Below are 19,643 nucleotides of genomic sequence, written 5' to 3'. Positions count from 1 at the left end.
TGGTCATGCTGCTTAAGGACAAATTTCTCTGATCCCTATTGTGGTGGAGAGCTATTTCTCCATGCTTTCCTTATTGTGGGTTTTGTGTGCTGTCTTTGTGACTGAATAACAAGGAGTCCATTCTCAAGCAGCTCAGCAAAAGATAAAACGATGTGAACTGTTGGAAAGATGGTTTTCATGCTTTGTCTCGTTGTGGAGGAGTAATTGTGCAAGGACAAATGTTACACCATAAATATAAGCTGCGATGGGGCAGGATAATCATTTTATATTTTGAGTCACCACTTCAGCCAAGTGGTAAATTAAACATTTAAGCCTTTTAAGAGGAATGTGTATATATAGGACTAAGTTGTTAAAACAGCATTTTAAATGATGGTTGTGTTGCATCACTTCATCTAACACAGACATCTCAGGTTACAGTTCAGCAAGTTGTGCTAGTTGCTGTAATTTGAAATGTTGCCAGAGTATAGTATCAGTTGAAATTAGTTTGATTAGCGTTGTTGAAGATTCACTGAAATATGAGAATGACGTACAGCATGCTTAAGTTGTCAGATTGCTTTGAGTTGTTGCATAGCTGATACCTACCAGCTGCTTAGATAGTCCTTAATGGATTAACAAATGCTTTAAGTAGATTTTCAAACCAACTTTACTTTGGCAGAGGTAATCCTCGATTTATGGCCCCAATTAGGACCAGAATTTCAGTCGCTAAATTAGGCAGTGTTTAAACTTGACACATCATGTGGCTGCTTTACATAGTGACAACAGTCCCTGTGGCTGTCATTAAGCAAATTTTACCAGTCGTTAGCTGAGGACCCACCCCAAGCCAAACTATTCCAGGCTGGGTCCCTCCCAGCCCCAGCCTCGATTACATAAGGGGTTGTCTCTCCCTCCTCCCACTGCCTATGGCCCCCGCCGTTTGGCTCCCTTGTACACTGCCTTGCAGGGCACCAAGTAGCCCCAGAAACTTGTGGCTCTGGGGTTGTTTGGTGTGCCCCAGGAAGTAACCCCAGCCCAGATCCCCACTGCCCTGTGCTCCACTGCCCCAACTAACTGTAGTAGAGTGAGTTTTTAGACTGTAGATACAGCCTGGTTTTCCAGAATCTAATATATTAAGATTGTAACTTGACTACCTGTTTCAACTTTGGACAAAGAACTGGGTGCTTATCAGCTTCTCAGGATCTTCTTAAATTTCTGGTAAAGGGACTTGCTGAAGATAGTAACTTTATTTTTAACAAAATGCAAGGTTTTATGATACCCGTGCTGAAGAGCGACAGTCTGTCAAGAGTCTATTGAAATTCATAAATTACTTACTTTGTGTTTTATTTTTCAGTATATCTTTGGGGAATTCAGCCCTGATGAATTTAAACAGTTTTTTGTGACTCCCCGTTGCTCCGTTGAGGTAAGAACAAATTAAAAGAAAAAGTTTTTTAAAAAGGTTTATTCCTTATAAAGGAGCAATAAATCCTAAGCACTGCCATTGTAGCCTGCTTCAATTTAAGTTTTATGTTTGTTTTGTCTATTAAAACTAATTTTCATCTGATAAAATGTGTAAATTTCTTTTAACAGTCTCAGGAACAAAGGCCATTGTATGTACAGTGATCCCCCGCTCGTTGCGAGGGTTCCGTTCCAGGAGCCCCCGCAACGAGCGGGTTTTCGCGAAGTAGCGATGCGGAAGTAAAAACACCATCTGCGCATGTGCAGATGGTGTTTTTACTCCCACAGCGCTAGCGAGGAGCCGAAGATTGGGGGCGGCGCGGCTGTTTGCCGCCGGCATGGGGGGCTTCCTAGCAGCCCCCCAAACCCGGGTTGGGGGTCCGGGGGGCGCTGTCTCTCGGCGCTTTCGAGCTGAGTCCGGGAGCGAACTCGCTCCCCGACTCAGCTCGAAAGCGCCGAGAGACAGTGTGGACAGGCCCGTTCCTTGGCGCTGTCTCTCGGCGCTTTTGTGCTGAGTCCGGGAGCGAACTCGCTCCCCGACTCAGCTCGAAAGCGCCGAGAGACAGCGTGGACAGGCCCGTTCCTTGGCGCTGTCTCTCGGCGCTTTCGTGCTGAGTCCGGGAGCGAACTCGCTCCCCGACTCAGCTCGAAAGCGCCGAGAGACAGCGTGGACAGGCCCGTTCCTTGGCGCTGTCTCTCGGCGCTTTCGTGCTGAGTCCGGGAGCGAACTCGCTCCCCGACTCAGCTCGAAAGCGCCGAGAGACAGCGTGGACAGGCCCGTTCCTTGGCGCTGTCTCTCGGCGCTTTCGTGCTGAGTCCGGGAGCGAACTCGCTCCCCGACTCAGCTCGAAAGCGCCGAGAGACAGCGTGGACAGGCCCGTTCCTTGGCGCTGTCTCTCGGCGCTCTCGTGCTGAGTCCGGGAGCGAACTCGCTCCCCGACTCAGCTCGAAAGCGCCGAGAGACAGCGTGGACAGGCCCGTGCGGCGAGAATGAACGGCGTGGGCGGGCGAAGGGCGGGCGGCAGCGAGGAGTTTGCGTGGGCGGTGGGGAAACTCCTCGCTGACGCCAGCAAGAGGGGGAAGACCCAGGAAAGCCACCCAGCAGCTGATCTCCTGGTTGCCATCTACGCATGCGTGCCCATAGAAAAAACGCACGCATGCGTAGATGGTATTTTGACTTCCGGGTTGAAAAATCGCGAAGTACCCTGTTCGCAATGGTTGGGGACGCAATAAACGGGGGATCACTGTATTTCAGATAATTCAGAAAAAAACCCCTATGTTTTCCTATTGTATAAAAGGAATACATAACAGTCAAGAGGAAAGAGATGAGGATAGAATGTAACATGGTTGTCTGCTATCATAACCTGTTTTAGATTTGAAATGCTTTGTATCATTTAACAAACCAATAACTTGCTAGTGTTGAAATAATTCCTCCCCAATTCTTCATTTATTTCTACGCAGCTGCCTCCCTACAATGACACCATTTCATGTGGTCTTAAGTCCACAGGAGAGCTCCATGATGGTAAGAAGCCATTCCTCCTTCACCATTGTTTTCCCAAACCTTTTGAAGTCCAGTGTATTGCAGGTTCGTTACTTGAGTTCAGCTTTGGGGATTTGGATTACTATGCAGCTTAAGCTTACTAACCCAATTACCAGAAATATTCCTATTTCATAGCATGTTTAAATAATAGTTTATCCTACCTTCTCGCTGATCCTTTGAATATTTTTATTTTAAATCAACTAGGTATCTTGAGCCCCTTTTGGTGCCTGTGAAAATTGTTCCTTATATGGAACCACAAAATCTTAAAAATTACTGGATTCTTGGCTGTGAAATTATTCTTTGAAATTGGGGACAATGGAAGTGGCTTTTATGTAATTGTTGTTTGCTGTCGAGAGGGAGGGAAGCAATGTTATTTGAAATTAGATTAGATTTATTGGATTTATATGCCGCCCCTCTCCGCAAACTCGGGGCGGCTCACAACAAGGTAAAAACAATACATAATAACAAATCCAATACCCACCAATCCTATTACAATTTAAGCTAAAAAAATTCATTAAAAAACAACCCCAGAATATTAAAAAACAAGCACACAATCAATCTAACACCAAAACAACATGGGCAAGGGGGAGATGTTTCAGTTCCCCCATGCCTGACAGCAGAGGTGGGTTTTAAGGAGTTTGTGAAAGGCAAGGAGGGTGGGGGCAATCCTAATCTCAGGGGGGAGCTGGTTCCAGAGGGCCGGGGCCGCCACAGAGAAGGCTCTTCCCCTGGGTCCCGCCAGACGGCATTGTTTAGTTGACGGGACCCGGAGAAGGCCAACTCTGTGGGACCGAACTGGTCGCTGGGATTCGTGCGGCAGAAGGCGGTCCCGGAGATATTCTGGTCCGGTGCCATGAAGGGCTTTATAGGTCATAACCAACACTTTGAATTGTGACCGGAAACTGATCGGCAACCAATGCAGACTGCAGAGTGTTGGAGTGATATGGGCATACTTAGAGAAGCCCATGATTGCTCTCGCAGCTGCATTCTGCACGATCTGAAGTTTCCGAACACTTTTCAAAGGTAGCCCCGTGTAGAGAGCGTTACAGTAGTCGAGCCTCGAGGTGATGAGGGCATGAGTGACTGTGAGCAATGACTCCCGGTCCAAATAGGGCCGCAACTCGCGCACCAGGCGAACCTGGGCAAACCCCCCCCCCAAAATATTTGAAATAAAAAAATATTTTAACCTGTTTTATCATAGGAAGCGTTTTAATCATAACGTTAGGTTGCGTTATTTGATATATTAGAAATAATATATTTTGCTCATAGAGAATTTCTCACTGGGCAGAATTCACGGCACAACAGCGTAGAGCAGTCCTGTGCAGTTACTCCACATGCACTTTCCTGCCCCCTGCCCCCCCCCCTGTAATTAACACTAGATTATACTTACTTTTTTCTGAGATTTTCTAAAGATCTAATTTGAACTAATGATTTGCATTCGCCCAGCTTTTTTGCATACACGAAATCTAAGCTTTTCTTCTGCCTCATTCATTTTTCCACGCTTTCCTTAATAGCTGTGTGTTGTAACACTTTTTCCTCTCTCCTAGGAGAGGAATATCAGAGAATCGAATTCGGTGTTAACGAAGTGATTGAGGCAGGTTCATCTGTGCTGAACAACAGCGACTACAGTATTTCAAGTACCCTGAATCCTCAGGCACCGGAATTTATTCTCGGTTGTGCACCGACCCCCAAGACACCCAGCGATGTCCTTGGCGAAACCAACCACAACTCCATTGACTGCCAGTTCAGTGACGCTTCCCTTGCTTTGGATAATGGTTCTAACGCCGAAAACGACAGTTTCTCCGGGGGCCTTGGACAGCGGGAACGCAAAAAGAAAAAGAAAAGGCCCCCCGGATACTACAGTTACTTAGAAGATGTGAGCGACGGTGTGCCTGCTGAGGCTTTGATCAACGGACATGCCGGTTCGCCCAGACTTAACAGCATCAGCATAGACGATGTAGATTTTGCAGGTGATGTGCCAAGGACTTGTAACAGCCCTGACAATTCTGTGGACTTCAATAGTGAAGCTGTATCAGAGGATTTGGTTTCTAGCGCTCTAGATACTACCAGGACTGCAGGGCAGCCAGAAGTGTGCAGTGTTACTAATTTGGAACAGTCTTGTGTCTCCTCCGATCACGAGAGAGACAGCCCGTTAAGGACAGCTGTCGTGCAGCCTTGTGCTGAAACTACTGAGAACCTTGGCGTTACCAATGGGCAAACACTTGAATGCTCTAGCGAGGGCACAACTGCCAACGGGATGGACTTGCAGACTGCGGAAAACACTGACTCAGACCAATCTAAGCTGGAGGAGGCTTCCCCCCCCTCGACCGAGGCGGTCACCCCTGTTCCAGGAGCAATGGTGGTCAGCCAGCCTGCAAAATCATGGGCAAGTCTGTTTCACAACTCCAAGCCCTCTGTTTCCACGCCTATGGCTTATGTGGAGACTAAGTATGTCCCTCCTGCCGTATCTCCCGTGGTCCCTGAGAAACAGGTTGACGTCAAAGAGGGCCCTGTTCCAGTTTCTGAAGATCCCGTAGCCATAAAGATTGCAGGTATCACTCGCTCAGGGTTGAGCCAAAGATAAGTGAGGCTAAAATAGGAGGAGAGTTGTGTGGTGAGAGGACGTGGTATTGGATTGAACAAGAAAATATTTAAAAAGAAAAGACGGGCTACAAGAATGGTGGAAGGTCTTAAGCATAAAACGTATCAGGAAAGACTTCATGAACTCTATCTGTAGAGTCTGGAGGACAGAAGGGAAAGGGGGGACATGATCGAAACATTTAAATATGTTAAAGGGTTAAATAAGGTTCAGGAGGGAAGTGTTTTTAATAGGAAAGTGAACACAAGAACAAGGGGACACAATCTGAGGTTAGTTGGGGGAAAGATCAAAAGCAACGTGAGAAAATATTATTTTACTGAAAGAGGAGTAGATCCTTGTTAAATCCACAGTCACTGAATTGAAACCTGCCTGGGATAAACATAGATCCATTGTAAGATAAAATACAGGAAATAGTATAAGGGCAGACTAGATGGACCACGAGGTCTTTTTCTGCCGTCCGTCTTCTATGTTTCTATGTTTCTAAAAAAGAAAAGGATGCTCCTCCCCTAACTAGACTTTATGTTTTTGTCCTGGAAGACATTTTGCTTCTCATCCGCGAAGCTTCTTCAATTCTGACCGAATGGTGGGGAGTGTAAGAACCGAACTGAAGAACAATCCCCATAATCCCTAGCAGGGTGCAGTCTAGGCTACGGAATGGAGCTAGCAGAATGCTTACTGGCTGGAGGCCCTTCCTGTTGTCAGCGCGGAGTTTTTGTTCAGCAGATATATTCTTTATTGTGTCCCGAGAGAGAAATATCAGCCTTTACCTAGAATCGAACTCATAGCCTCCTGATTGCAAGGTGAGAGCTCCACCTCTAGACCACTGCACCACTCCTAAGAAGCTTCATGAATGAGAAACAAAGTTCCCTTTTGTAAAAACAAAAGCAACTTCGGGTCCTGATATCAGACCTGTAAAATCCCCATCCTTTCCTGCCACTCTCCTGATTGAAATGTAGCCCTTCTCTGTTCTGAAGGGAATGAACTCTGCTGGGAAAATTGGCTGAATGGAATTTGCCTTGTGCCTCTCTAATCCCCTTAAGAAAACCAATTGGACCATTTGGTAACGGACAACCATGATACTCTTGAGTTGGAAGACCAGTCTAAGTTCCATTTGCATAAAACATGCTATAAAATCGTTACTTGAGTTCAGCTTTGGGGATTTGGATTACTATGCAGCTTAAGCTTACTAACCCAATTACCAGAAATATTCCTATTTCATAGCATGTTTAAATAATAGTTTATCCTATCTTCTCACTGATCCTTTGAATATTTTTATTTTAAATCAACTAGGTATCTTGAGCCCCTTTTGGTGTCTGTGAAAATTGTTCCTTATGTGGAACTTCCCAAATCTTAAAATTACTGGATTCTTGGCTGGGATTTGCATAAAACATGCTATAAAATCTTGCCTGACCCAATTGGCACATTTTGAATGAGTGGTAGTAGATCCTACTGGTCTTAACTTCCTCTTCCCTTCAGTCAAAACGAGTAAACCAATCAGAAGGCATTGGCTTGGCTTTCCCAAATCTGACATTTATTTACTTATTAAAATTATATACCGCTCATCTCACCTAGAGGTGGCATCTTCCAGATGGGATAGAATTGCAGCTCAGAATTCCCAGCCAAGCAGTCTATGGACAGGATCCAACGTTGTTGGGGCCATAGTTCCCTCTAAGCTGAGCAGTGAGCAATCGCTCACTTAAAAATCATCATCAACTCAGAGTTTTCCAAACCTGCCCAGAAGCCGAGAGGGAAAGAGTGAGAGGGAAGGAGAGAGAGAGGAAGAGAGGAAGAGAGAGAAACAGATAGAAAAAAGAGAGGAAGGAAAAGAGACAGAAAAAGAATGGGAGTAAGGAAGAAAGAAAGAAAATCAAAATCTAGTTTGAAACTAGCTCAACTATTTAAGTGGCATTTTGATATTGATAGAGTTGCCCTATTATGAGCTCACTGTTATAGACACACAGTACAGTATTTTATTTTGAAATTCTCTGAGGCAAAACAGGGTGGGTTGTTTGCTTGTTTGCTTGTTTGTTTGTTTATTTATTTATTTATTTAATATTTCTGTGCCGCCCAGTCCCAAAGGGACTGCCGCTCAGACACTATACTTTTCCGCCCACCCCCCAAAAAAATTAGAGGGAACACTGGTTGGGGCATCAAGAAGACCCAGGCCCCGTGGGAGGGGGAAAGGGAAAAGGAGGAGGCCCACCCGCTCCCAAGGCTAGCCAGGCCACATCCTGGTGGGCCTCGAGCTTCCCAAGGACTCAGCCACACTCGGAAGCTCCCCAGCGCCTTTGCTTAAGACATGCTTGGTCATATGAGGACTCCAATGGGGCGGTTGGGATTGTGGTTGTTGAGCAAGGCAGTCCTGTGGGAGTCTTGCTTAACAACCATGATTTACAACCAACATTCCAGGCAGAATTGTGGCTGTTAGCCAAGGGGCTACCTGTAGCCTTTGGTTGTAAGTCAAGGGCTACCTGTAGCTAATTCTTCATAAAATAAGATTGATAACTAAAGTACAATAAAATAATCATATCATCCCGGACAATCTTCTTGAATAAGTTAACCGTGCCTGGTGCAGAAAATGATAGAATCTTAACCACAAACTATGGATTTGCCAGTGTTAAATGCATTGCCTAAAATGTATTTGTCCTGAGCTTGGTATAATAATAATTAATAATTTATTGGATTTGTATGCCACCCCTCTCCGTAGACACGGGGCAGCTAACAACAATGATAAAAACAACATGGGACAATCCAATAATATAACAACTAAAAACCCTTATTTATAAAACCAAACATACACACAAACATACCATGCATAACTTGTAATGGCCTAGGGGGAAGGAATATCAATTCCCCCATGCCTGGCAGTATAAATGAGTCTTGAGTAGTATTCCCATTCCATACTGGGAAAAATAAATTTTTCTTCCATGCTTCAGATCCATAAAATTAATAGTACTTAATCACATTTTGTTCTTTGGCTGATTTTCTTCATTTTGAGTAGATCATCCAAGAGTAAATGCATACAACACTGGTGATGGCACAGTTGTCTGCAACTTTATTTTGTTTTAAATTTAACTGCCCCTTTAAAATTTGACCAACTTTCATTGTATATTCTTTATATAGCAATACCTACCAGCGGTATTGTACTAATTGGATAAACCGCCAAAAATATAGAATCCAGCATTTTAAAAATAGTATTGTTTTGTTAGGTTTGTGTCCTGCTATTCAGTCTCCAAGGATTATGTTTATAATGAAAATTACTTGTACGTTTTATTAAATATGATTTTGTTAGATATGTATTATTGGTTAGAGAGGTTTTGGGGTCAGTCAGGATCTGATTCTTCAAACTTTAAGGAAGCCTGCTTAGCCTTGCTTAATTTCTAGTGCTCTTCAATCAAGCATTTGAGAACAAGGCTGAATATTGGATCAGATCAATACAATTGCAATATAATCTGGTCTTGAACTCTCCTTGAATTTGCATAATGGTCATTATTCTGTTAGCTGGGAAGTAATATTTTTATACTCCTGAACATGTATGTAATTAGAAATGATAATATCTAATCTTTTTCTCCCAAGGACCTTTAGACCAGTTCTAATGGAAATACTTACGGTAAATGTTAAATGATAAACAGTTATGCTGGTGTTCTGATGAGCAACTGCTGATGAAATTTTACATTATCTGTGTGATACTGTTTCCCTTACTTGTAACTCCATACCAGTGAATTTTGTGACGAAGCAGTGCCACGGTAGGCAAGAAACACTGTGATAAATTGCTTTCTTTGACCACAAGGGGATGCTGAAATTCTGTTTTTCATTTCTTTCACTTGATTTGTGATAGCTTCGAGCTGCGTTTAGTAGGCAGGCTTTCGTTGACACCTTTGAATTTGTTTTTCATCTGACAGAATTATTGGAAAATGTAAAGCTAATACATAAACCAGTATCCTTGCAACCACGAGGGCTGATCAATAAAGGAAACTGGTGTTATATCAATGCTGTATCCTTACCTTGAAAATACATCAATCACGTTTGTTAATATCTTGTGTTTCTGAAGTACTAAGGATGAATGGATTTTATTACAAGTAGGCATTAGCCAGGAGCTATTATAATAGCTATTCAGAGGCTTCCTTGCTCTGTAAAAAGTAATGTCTATTTTATTCCAAAGGCTGCCCGGTGTTTGCGTAAAATGCATCCATAGCTATGTGTTTTTATGATTCCTTAATGCAAATTCTCTAGACACTGCAGGCTTTGGTAGCTTGTCCTCCTATGTATCATCTGATGAAGTCCATTCCGATGTTTTCTAAAACACAGAGGCCATGTACTTCTACGCCAATGATCGACAGCTTGTACGTATATCCCATCAGTTGGTGCTGGAGGTTATAAATTGATCATCTCCTCTTTTTTAAAAAATTAGAACATTTTAAAGTTAGAAATAGATAATGGTTACCACAATCATTATGATGTCCCCATGCAACTGTAAAAGGCTTGTCTTCGTTCTTTTTTCCTTTTTGTGATTTGGCAATATCCTAATTTTGGTGTGAGAAGAAAGAAGCAGTATGTTCCATAATAATTTTGCCCAGCTACGATGGGGAAATATAAAATACTGCCCCTATTCTGGCAAAGAAAACACAGGCTTTTAATTTTTTTTGCCTGGGGAAGAGGTATGTAAATTCATATAGAATGGCATTCGGAGTTGAGATTTTAATGAAGCAGACAGATTCTGAGTGTTATAAGAATATTTTATCCTTTTTCACACATCATTTGGATTATTGCACAGGTATCTATGTAGATAAGGTCAGACATTGTTTCTGAGATCAGTTTTCTTTTCTGTTTAGTGTCCGCCTGATGAACGAGTTTACAAACATGCCAGTCCCTCCGAAGGCAAAACAGGGTAGGTAATAAAATGCGAGCTTCTATCTAATTTATTACAAAAGTGGAGGAACCTTTGGAGAATGTAACCTTTGATCTGATCTAAACCCCAAAAACATGTCTTAGATTAGAGCAGCACAAATCCAGTGTTGCTTATGAAGAAAGTATGATGATTATCTGCTGCTTTTGTATTTTTAATATTTTTGTATGCACTGCAAAACTGGGTGAAGGACAACCTGTTGAACATTCTGTGTTCTATTACGTTTTTACATAAGTTATTCTGCTGGATTGATAATCATCTACTTTTCTGCTAAAAAAGGCAGCTGTCAATGAAAAGATGGATGAAACAGTGATTGCAGCAAACAAAAACAATATTTTAAATATTGGTATTTGTAGTTCCATACAGATCTCCTGTCGTATCTTCTACCCAACTCTTTGGGGTAGGAATTACCCACATTAAAGTCTCATATAATGCCACTATAATATGGTGGCAGTAATGAACTTCCTTGTTTTTCATAGATCCATAATTGTTCTCTTTTGATGTTATGACTTTAATTAACACACCACAGTAATTGTTTAGTAAATCTTTTAAGAACAATGGATTGACTGGAGATGTAGCAATGTGTCATCTTATACTCAAACAGCTGACAGTTAAAAACTCCCCTAATTTTTGGTTGCAGCTTTAAGTGATAAAATTGCACGAGATATCAGACCTGGAGCTGCCTTTGAACCCACGTACATTTATAGATTGTTGACTGTTATCAAGTCCAGTCTGTCAGAAAAGGTGAGGATTCCCCACGTAAGTAATGCTGCAGAAGCAGAATTTAAATTGTGTTTTAATGTGTCTTGTTTTATTATCCACCTGTGTCTAGAATATCCAGGTAGTATGAGACTGAAATAAACAGTTGCAGGAATAATGTTTTAGTTGTTGATAGGATTCAGAGCACATCAACCATCATCAGTATTGTGTCAAAGACAAGGTACTACTTTGTCTGCCAATTTTAGGAAATAGTGATTTAATTTCAGCATTTCAGACTTCATGAATCTAGAAGGAAGAGGGTTGATTAACATAAGTTGCAAGACTGATTGTTTTATTAATGTTTTACATTAATCAATGACTGACAATGTTTCATCTTTTAACAATTCTGTAATCCCTTGCGGGGTGGAGTCTGCGCAACTGAATGGAGCTAGCAGTGTTTAATGGCCAGATGCCCTTCCTGTCTTCGCACAACAAAGCTTTGTATAGCAGATATAGTCTCCGTGTGCCCAGAGAGAGAAATCTCTGTCTCTACCTAGGATCAAACTCACAGCCTCCTGATTGTGAGGCGAGAGCTCCACCTCTAGGCCACCACACCACTCTGCTCTGCACATGTTTCTTGCCCACAGTTTCTAGATATTTGGGAAAAAAATAGTTCACTTCTTTTATTTTAAACTTGTTTGTATTTATTGTTACAGTTTATCATTTTTTCTATGACTGTAAATAAAATGTAAAACTGTCAATGTCAGGGGGAAAAAAACTGTTTTAGAATTAAACTGCAAGAGAGAGAGAGTCCCTAGACCAGTGATGGCGAACCTATGGCATATTTGCCATAAGTGGCACACAAAGCCATATCCAAGGGCACATGAGGGGTTGCCCTATGCCAGTCATGCATGTGGGTGCTGGCCAGCTGATTTTCGGCCTTCTTTTCTGTTGTTGCCGCTCTCCCCAGGCTTCAGCAAAACTTCCTGGAGCCCAGGGACTGCAAAAAACGGCCCAACTGGACGTTCACTTGTGTGCATCCCCCCCAGCCTCCTTTTTGCTGTCAGGTCTTCAGGAACTTCTTCGGTTTTGGACAGTTGCAGCCCGGCCTCACACCTCGATCCATTTCTGGAGATCTCACCTACAAAAAGATACTGATAGAAACATAGAAGACTGACGACAGAAAAAGACCTCATGGTCCATCTAGTCTGCCCTTATACTATTTCCTGTATTTTATCTTAGGATGGATCTATGTTTATTCCAGGCATGTTTAAATTCAGTGACTGTGGATTGACCAACCACGTCTGCTGGAAGTTTGTTCCAAGGATCTACTACTCTTTCAGTCAAATAATATTTTCTCACGTTGCTTTTGATCTTTCCCCCAACTAACTTCAGATTGTGCCCCCTTGTTCTTGTGTTCACTTTCCTATTAAAAACACTTCCCTCCTGAACCTTATTTAACCCTTTAACATATTTAATGATAAAATTGAAGGGGTCCAAAGACGGGCTACAAAAATGGTGGAAGGTCTTAAGCATAAAACGTATCAGGAAAGACTTCATTAACTCAATCAGTATAGCCTAGTGGACAGAAGGAAAAGGGGGGACATGATCGAAACATATAAATATGTGAAAGGGTTAAATAAGGTTCAGGAGGGAAGTGTTTTTAATATGAAAGTGAACACAAGAACAAGGGGGACACAATCTGAGGTTGGAAAGATTAGAAGTAATGTGAGAAAATATTATTTGACTGAAAGAGTAGTAGATCCTTGGAACAAACTTCCAGCAGACATGGTTGGCCAATCCACAGTGATTGAATTTAAACGTGCCTGGGATAAACATAGATCCATCCTAAGATAAAATACAGGAAATAGTATAAGGGCAGACTAGATGGACCAGGAGGTCTTTTTCTGCCGTCAATCTCCTATGTCTCTATGTTTCTTCTGCAGCCGGCAAGGCTTTTCAGAAAGGCCTCTGCAACTGCTAACAGAGCTCTGGATTGATCCTGCGCTCTCTCATCAGCTAGAGAAGCCTTCAGGAAAGACTTTGAGGAAATAGGAAAGGTCCTGCAATTGATAATTGAACTCCAGATGGATCCAGAGCTCTGTTATAGGCCAAAGAGACCTTGCAGGCTGCAGAAGAAAAGGACCGAGGTGTGGGAAGGCCTGGTTGCAACTAGCTGAAGGTAAGTAGTAGGGCAGCTCCACAGCTTCAGTGAAGCCTGTGCGCATACACTGTGGGGGGGAGCAGTGTGGGTACTGTGTGCACGTGTGTGAGGGAAGGCATTGCACTATGGGTGTGGGTACACACATACGCACCCTTTTGGCAGCCCGAGCCAAAAAAAGTTCGCCATCACTGCCCTAGACTGATAAAAGATTCTATCCTGGAGTTCCTTTGAAACGCACACGTGGAAGGGAAAAAGTGGGTTCTGTATTGCAATGTTTATTACAGCCAGGAGATCTGAAGAGGGTTCTCTATAAGTTACCTATCCAAATCTTTATTTAGCAATTGGTACACGCAAACGATAGCTCCAAATGCTACAATTGGAGCTGGGTAGTTCTTGGCTTACAACCATAATTGAACCCAACAGTTCTGTTGCCAAGTGAGACATTTGTTAAATGAATTTTGTTGCATGCTTTTACTAAGCGAATCACTGAAGTTAACAACCTGGTTGTTAAGTGAATCTGGCTTCCTCGTTGACTTTGCTTGTCAGAAGGTCGCAAAAGGGGATTACGTGACCCTCGGACACTGCAGCCGTCATAAGTCGGAACCAGTTGCCAAGCAGCTGAATTTTGGTCATGTGACCATGGGGATGCTAAAGTGAATCAGTCACTTTTTTCAGTGCTGTTGTAACTTTTGAACAATCTTTTTAAAAATCTTGTGAGTTAAGGGATAACCTATAATTTTTCTTTGATGGAGGCCTTATATTAAAAGTTCTCAATGATGGAATAGATCCTACTTTTGCTCAGTTTATTACTGTTAATATAGATATCTCAAAAGAATTTTAACTGAGTGTCCAAGGAGGAAGTAGCATTATGGCTTCCATGTTTCCTTCTCCTTGGCTTAAACCCCCATGTGCATCAGTGGAGGGACAGGTTAGGGTTGTCTTAGCAATGTATTCTGGAATTGAAGTAGAAAAAACCCCAATCCATTTTAAAATAGAATTTGGGGGTACTGGAAAGTGGGTGTATGGCCTTGCCTTCATTGGTTAGATCCTGAGCAAATCTAGGCAGCTCTTGGTATTGAACAATAAGTGATTGTGAGTAACCTAACCCAGAAATCATTCCTGCAGGGTAGACAAGAAGATGCCGAAGAATACCTAGGATTTATTCTCAATGGCCTACATGAGGAAATGCTGATTCTGAAAAAATTGCTATCTCCGCATAGTGAAAGTACGTTTTCAAATAGCCGCTCGACATGTATTGAGTCTTCCTTACATATAATTCTTTTATATCTGCTGCATAAACGCTGTGTTATCATGATGAGTCGCCACTATTTTTCTCCCACTGTGTGAATCATGGTTAATGATTTTCCCCTTTAACTCTAGTATGAAGTAATTGCCCAAAACAGGAATTCAGATAAAATGTTGGATCTGCACTGCCAATCAGTCAAGGCGGGTTCCTTTCTTCCTCAATCTCTTTGTAAAATCATTTTCAGTAATCCCTCAAAGTTTCACCCTCTTAGTTTGAAATTATAAGGGTCGGTAGTGAAAGAAACTTGTCTTTTAAAATAGATTTAAATGATAAATTTGGCCAGAAGTGTAACCCTACTCAAGGGCAGAGATCTGCAGCCTTCAGTCACCCTTAGCCCTTTTGGAACATCTATCCACTTCTCAAAATATAGCTCAGTCTCTGCTAAGAATAATCTTTTCTTTTCTCTGTGGCTTTGGGGTGAAGGTTGGAGATGTGTGGTTGTGTATTTGTCTCTGTCGCTACCCATAGCTTCAATGTCACTTGTATGACACCCTATCATTTTGTCCCATCATTTGAAATGCAGCCCTGGAATAAAACCATTTGTTTAGAGAAAGCCACGCTTGGTTTTGCCCAGAAAGTTTCTCTGGTGTCCCCCTGCAGCCCATTTCAAAACAGAATGATCCGCCCCCTTCATTATGCAGTGAGCCTGGGCAGGGGTGACCTTGTCCCTCTTTGTTCTCTGTGATAAACAGTGTCCAATGGCCCTGAGACCCAACTTGTGAACGAAGAGGATGAACAGGAAGAGCAAGGTGAAGGCAGCGAGGATGAGTGGGAACAGGTCGGCCCACGTAACAAGTCTTCTGTCACTCGACAGGCAGATTTCGTCCAGACACCAATCACAGACATATTTGGTGGGCATATAAGGTACGTAGTGTTCCAATCGTGTCTTAAGCATAAAACGTATCAGGAAAGACTACATGAACTCAATCTGTAGAGTCTGGAGGACAGAAGGAAAAGGGGAGACACGATCGAAACATTTAAATATGTTAAAGGGTTAAATAAGGTCCAGGAGGGAAGTGTTTTTAATAGGAAAGTGAACACAAGAACAAGGGGACACAATCTGAAGTTAGTTGGGGGAAAGATCAGAAGCAACGTGAGAAAATATTATTTCACTGAAAGTGTAGTAGATCCTTGGAACAAACTTCCAGAAGACGTGGTTGGTAAATCCACAGTAACTGAATTTAAACATGCCTGGGATAAACAGATCCATTGCAAGATAAAATACAGGAAATAGTATAAGGGCAGACTAGATGGACCATGAGGTCTTTTTCTGCCGTCAGTCTTCTATGTTTCTATTATTATCCTCACTGGATAGAGTTCTGTATTGCTTCCGATATATTGGGGTGTGATGTATGTTGACATTTCTGAATTCAATACTAAGAGCAGCAGTTTGGGACAGTTAAATGATTGAAAAGGGACGGGGGAAATCTCAAGCAATCAGCAGGAGTGTAGGAAAGGCCTTCAACAAGAAACCCAGAGCTGTATAGGAGGGGGGAGCATTTTAGATGGGGGAGCATTCCAGAATGGGGGTGCCACTGCAGAGGAGGCCCATCAATTAGAAGTATATAAAAATGAAAAATCAACTTGAAAGATGAATGAATGAAACAGAGCATAGTTCCTTCCCGTTGCCATTTACGATAAATGACATTTGGAAAATGAGATTTGTGTACTTTCAAAGGGCCCTTTGTACATTTAAACTGACAGTAGTTCTTACGGGTAGGCATTTAAGATGAAACAGGGATTCCTATTTTCTTTCTTTTTTTAAAAAAAAGAATGTCTTGTCAAATGAGAGAGCCACAAGGTTTTAATCCCACATGTGTTGTCTGCTTCTGCCGCACCCATCCTACTCACTCTACAAAGTAGGTCACCACAGAAATAGGATCTCTCATAAGGATATTGGGAAGCGTTATTTCATGAGGCTAGCAGCGGAGATATAGAAATTTAGAAATTGCTGCACAGAAACAAATGAATTAGCATCTTTTTCTTCCTGCATAATTTTTGGCCTCTCTCTATATTTTTTTCCTCCTGAAATTTGTGGGAAAAACTATTTTTCCAATTGGAAATTGTACTCTTAAATGCCGGTTCAGATATGTGCAATTTTGTAATACTGAAAAGCATTTTAGGCTAGAATACATTTCGAATAACAAATCTATAACAGAATTAAAGTCATATTGAGCTTATATAAGAACACACTCACAAAAGAGAGATGGAACATAAGGCTATCTTTACTGATTGCTTAAAATCAAAATTAAGTTTCCAGATTGACACCTCAAAGGAGGAAACTCCAGAATGTGTCAAGGCCTTTTGCCATCAGCCATACTTTAGACCAGTGTTTCCCAACCTTGGCCACTTGAAGATATTTTGGACTTCAACTCCCAGAATTCCCCAGCCAGCAAATGCTGGCTGGGGAATTCTGGGAGTTGAAGTCCAGATATCTTCAAGTGGCCAAGGTTGGGAAACACTGCTTTAGACAATAGTACAGTATGGAGCAGAGCTAGCTTGGTGGGATCTTAGGGGCCGGTAGAAACTTGTGGGATTCAAAGTTGATTTCATAGACCTTTGAGGCTCAAACTCTTTTCATGCAGAGAAGGGGACGACCTTTTAAGTTGAAAGTAGAAGCAATATTAGAGTAAACATAAATTTGCCAATATTTTTTTTTAAGACATGGAACTAGGTTGGTAGGGTTGACTTTCTTTTTTTTAAGGTTTAGCTCCAGGTTGGTCCACTATCTAAACCAAAAAACAGGAATTCCAGTTTTATGGAATGGGGGCTGGGCTTTGTTTGTAATATATCTTTAAAAAAAAAAATTACACATTGAAGTGATTTTCACCTGTGTTACTCATCACAGGCACTGTAGGTTTTTACTACCCCTTCTATGTGCTTTGTGAAAACATGTCTTGAAATACTAATTTAAAATGAGCCCTCGTAAGGGTGAACACAGTCCTAATTTGAAACAGCAACAGCTTCCCTGCTATTCAAGTCTGATGAACCCTATTCCGCCTGAATGAATAACTGGACAGTTCATACAGTGTCACAAAGAGGACACTAATTTGACTGAATAGAGGGAGCAAGTTGCCTCTTAAAAACAGTAGCTGTGCTATTATGAGGGTTTAACATGGACCAAGAAAGAGTTGCTTTTCACCAGGAAATAAAGATGCCACTGTGCGAAAAGGTGGCCCTATAGGAGTATTAAAGGGACGGTTTTAATGAATTGGATTGCCTTGGTTTTATGCAGAAATGCCACGTTTGGTATGTAATGCATGAACCTAAGCACGTTCAGCATGAGGATACTGAAATCTTTGAATCAGAAATAGTTAGGTTTGAAGATTAGAGATCTGTGAATGTCGCTAATTTCTTTTGCACTTCTAGAGAAAGGAAGAGGCAGCACAGCAGCGGTCTTCAATAATCAGCAAGTGACGAACTTCCCATTTTTAAAAATCCCATTTCTTGTAACAGTCTCATTAAATCTGACTTCATCTTTCCATAAAACCAGTTGTCCTTGTATAACTCGAAGACGCTGTATTTTTTAGAAAAAGATGAGTAAATTTAGCGTAGATGACCAGGCTGAACCTGAGGGAGGGCTCAAACACGTCATCAGTCCTGAATTCCTGCGCACCCACAAGAGCTCTAAGTTCAGCCCACCTTGAATTCCTTGCTAATTTCCCTTGACTGTTAGTAGTTCAGATTCTTGTGGGGAGCATAAGCTTGCCATAAATCTTTATGCCCATTTGAATTGCCTGGATCCCCTGATTTCCCCAGTGCTTTTGACGTGGTTGCCAGTCTTTCCAGGGTTCAGCAATGAGGTAGCTTTTCACAAACTCTTCTTCACTCTCCCTCATTTCTTTAGGTCTGTGGTTTACCAGCAGAGTTCGAAAGAATCTGCAACTCTGCAGCCATTTTTCACTCTGCAATTGGATATCCAGTCCGATAGGATACGTACCGTTCAGGATGCCCTAGAGAGCTTGGTGGCAAGAGAGTCTGTCCAGGGCTACACCACCAAAACCAAGCAAGAGGTAGGTGCTTTCTGGAGAGTGAAATATGTGCTTAAGATGCTTGGTGTATTGTACACAGAGAGTCCTCGACTTACGACCACAATCGAACCCGAAATTTCTTTCAGCTAAGTGAGTTTTAAATGACCTTTCCTGCCAGAGTCATTAAGCGAATCACTGCAGTTGTTAGCAACACGGTTGTTAAGTGAATCTGGTTTCCCCCCCCAGGCTTTGTTTGTCAAACGATCACATGACCACGAGGCTGCTGCAGTAGTTGTACGAATGAAAAATGATCATAAGTTCCATGTGTGTCTGAAACCTCTTGCAACCACCAGCCAATTGAGTGTCCTGCCTCTTTCTTGTACAGTGATACCTCATCTTACAAACTTAATTGGTTCTGGGATGAGGTTCTTAAGGTGAAAAGTTTGTAAGACGAAACAATGTTTTCCATAGGAATCAATGGAAAAGCGATTAATGCGTGCAAGCCCAAAATTCACCCCTTTTGCCAGCCAAAGCACCCATTTTTGCACTGCTGGGATTCCCCTGTGGCTCCCCTCCATGGGAAACCCCACCTTCGGACTTCTGTGTTTTTGCGATGCTTCAGGGGAATCCCAGCAGGGGAATCCCAGCATCACAAAAATGGGCGCTTTGCTGGCAATGGAAGTCCAGAGGTGGGGTTTCCCAGCAAAGGGAGCATCAGTGAAATTGCAGCATCGCAAAAACACCAAAGTCCTCGAAACCCCACCCCTGGACCTCTTTGTTTTTGCGATGCTGCGATTTCACTGAGGCTCCCCTCTCTGGGAAACCCCACCTCCAAACTTCCGTTGCCAGCGAAGTGCCCGTTTAAACGGGTGCTTTGCTGGCAACGGAGGTCCGGAGGCGGGGCATCCCAGCGGCGCTGGTGGGTTTGTAAGGTGAAAATAGTTTGTAAGAAGAGGCAAAAAAATCTTAAACCCCGGGTTTCTATCTCGAAAAGTTTGTATGACGAGGCGTTTGTAAGACGAGGTAT

At 42.4% G+C, this 19,643-nt stretch overlaps 1 protein-coding gene across 4 annotated transcripts in view; it reads left to right on the top strand.

The window, feature by feature from the left end:
* USP10 (ubiquitin specific peptidase 10) overlaps positions 1–19,643 on the top strand; it is a 35,160-nt gene that overhangs the window by 10,680 nt on the left and 4,837 nt on the right. The window contains exons 2-11 of one of the 4 annotated variants that reach the window (XM_070761876.1): positions 1,328–1,396; positions 2,893–2,953; positions 4,519–5,523; positions 9,473–9,564; positions 9,804–9,913; positions 10,403–10,458; positions 11,117–11,220; positions 14,465–14,564; positions 15,338–15,509; positions 18,493–18,662. In XM_070761876.1, the coding sequence (XP_070617977.1) occupies positions 1,328–1,396; positions 2,893–2,953; positions 4,519–5,523; positions 9,473–9,564; positions 9,804–9,913; positions 10,403–10,458; positions 11,117–11,220; positions 14,465–14,564; positions 15,338–15,509; positions 18,493–18,662 (1,939 nt within the window). Of the gene's footprint in view, positions 1–1,327; positions 1,397–2,892; positions 3,017–4,518; positions 5,524–9,472; positions 9,565–9,803; positions 9,914–10,402; positions 10,459–11,116; positions 11,236–14,464; positions 14,565–15,337; positions 15,510–18,492; positions 18,663–19,643 lie in introns of all 4 variants that reach the window. The other 3 variants (XM_070761874.1, XM_070761873.1, XM_070761872.1) reach the window with 3 other exon arrangements.

The sequence above is a fragment of the Erythrolamprus reginae genome, chromosome 9 (assembly GCF_031021105.1).
Source record: "Erythrolamprus reginae isolate rEryReg1 chromosome 9, rEryReg1.hap1, whole genome shotgun sequence".
Taxonomy (NCBI): domain Eukaryota; kingdom Metazoa; phylum Chordata; class Lepidosauria; order Squamata; family Dipsadidae; genus Erythrolamprus; species Erythrolamprus reginae.
The sequence above is the reverse complement of the archived record's forward strand: the minus strand, read 5'-3'. Positions and strand labels throughout refer to the sequence as shown.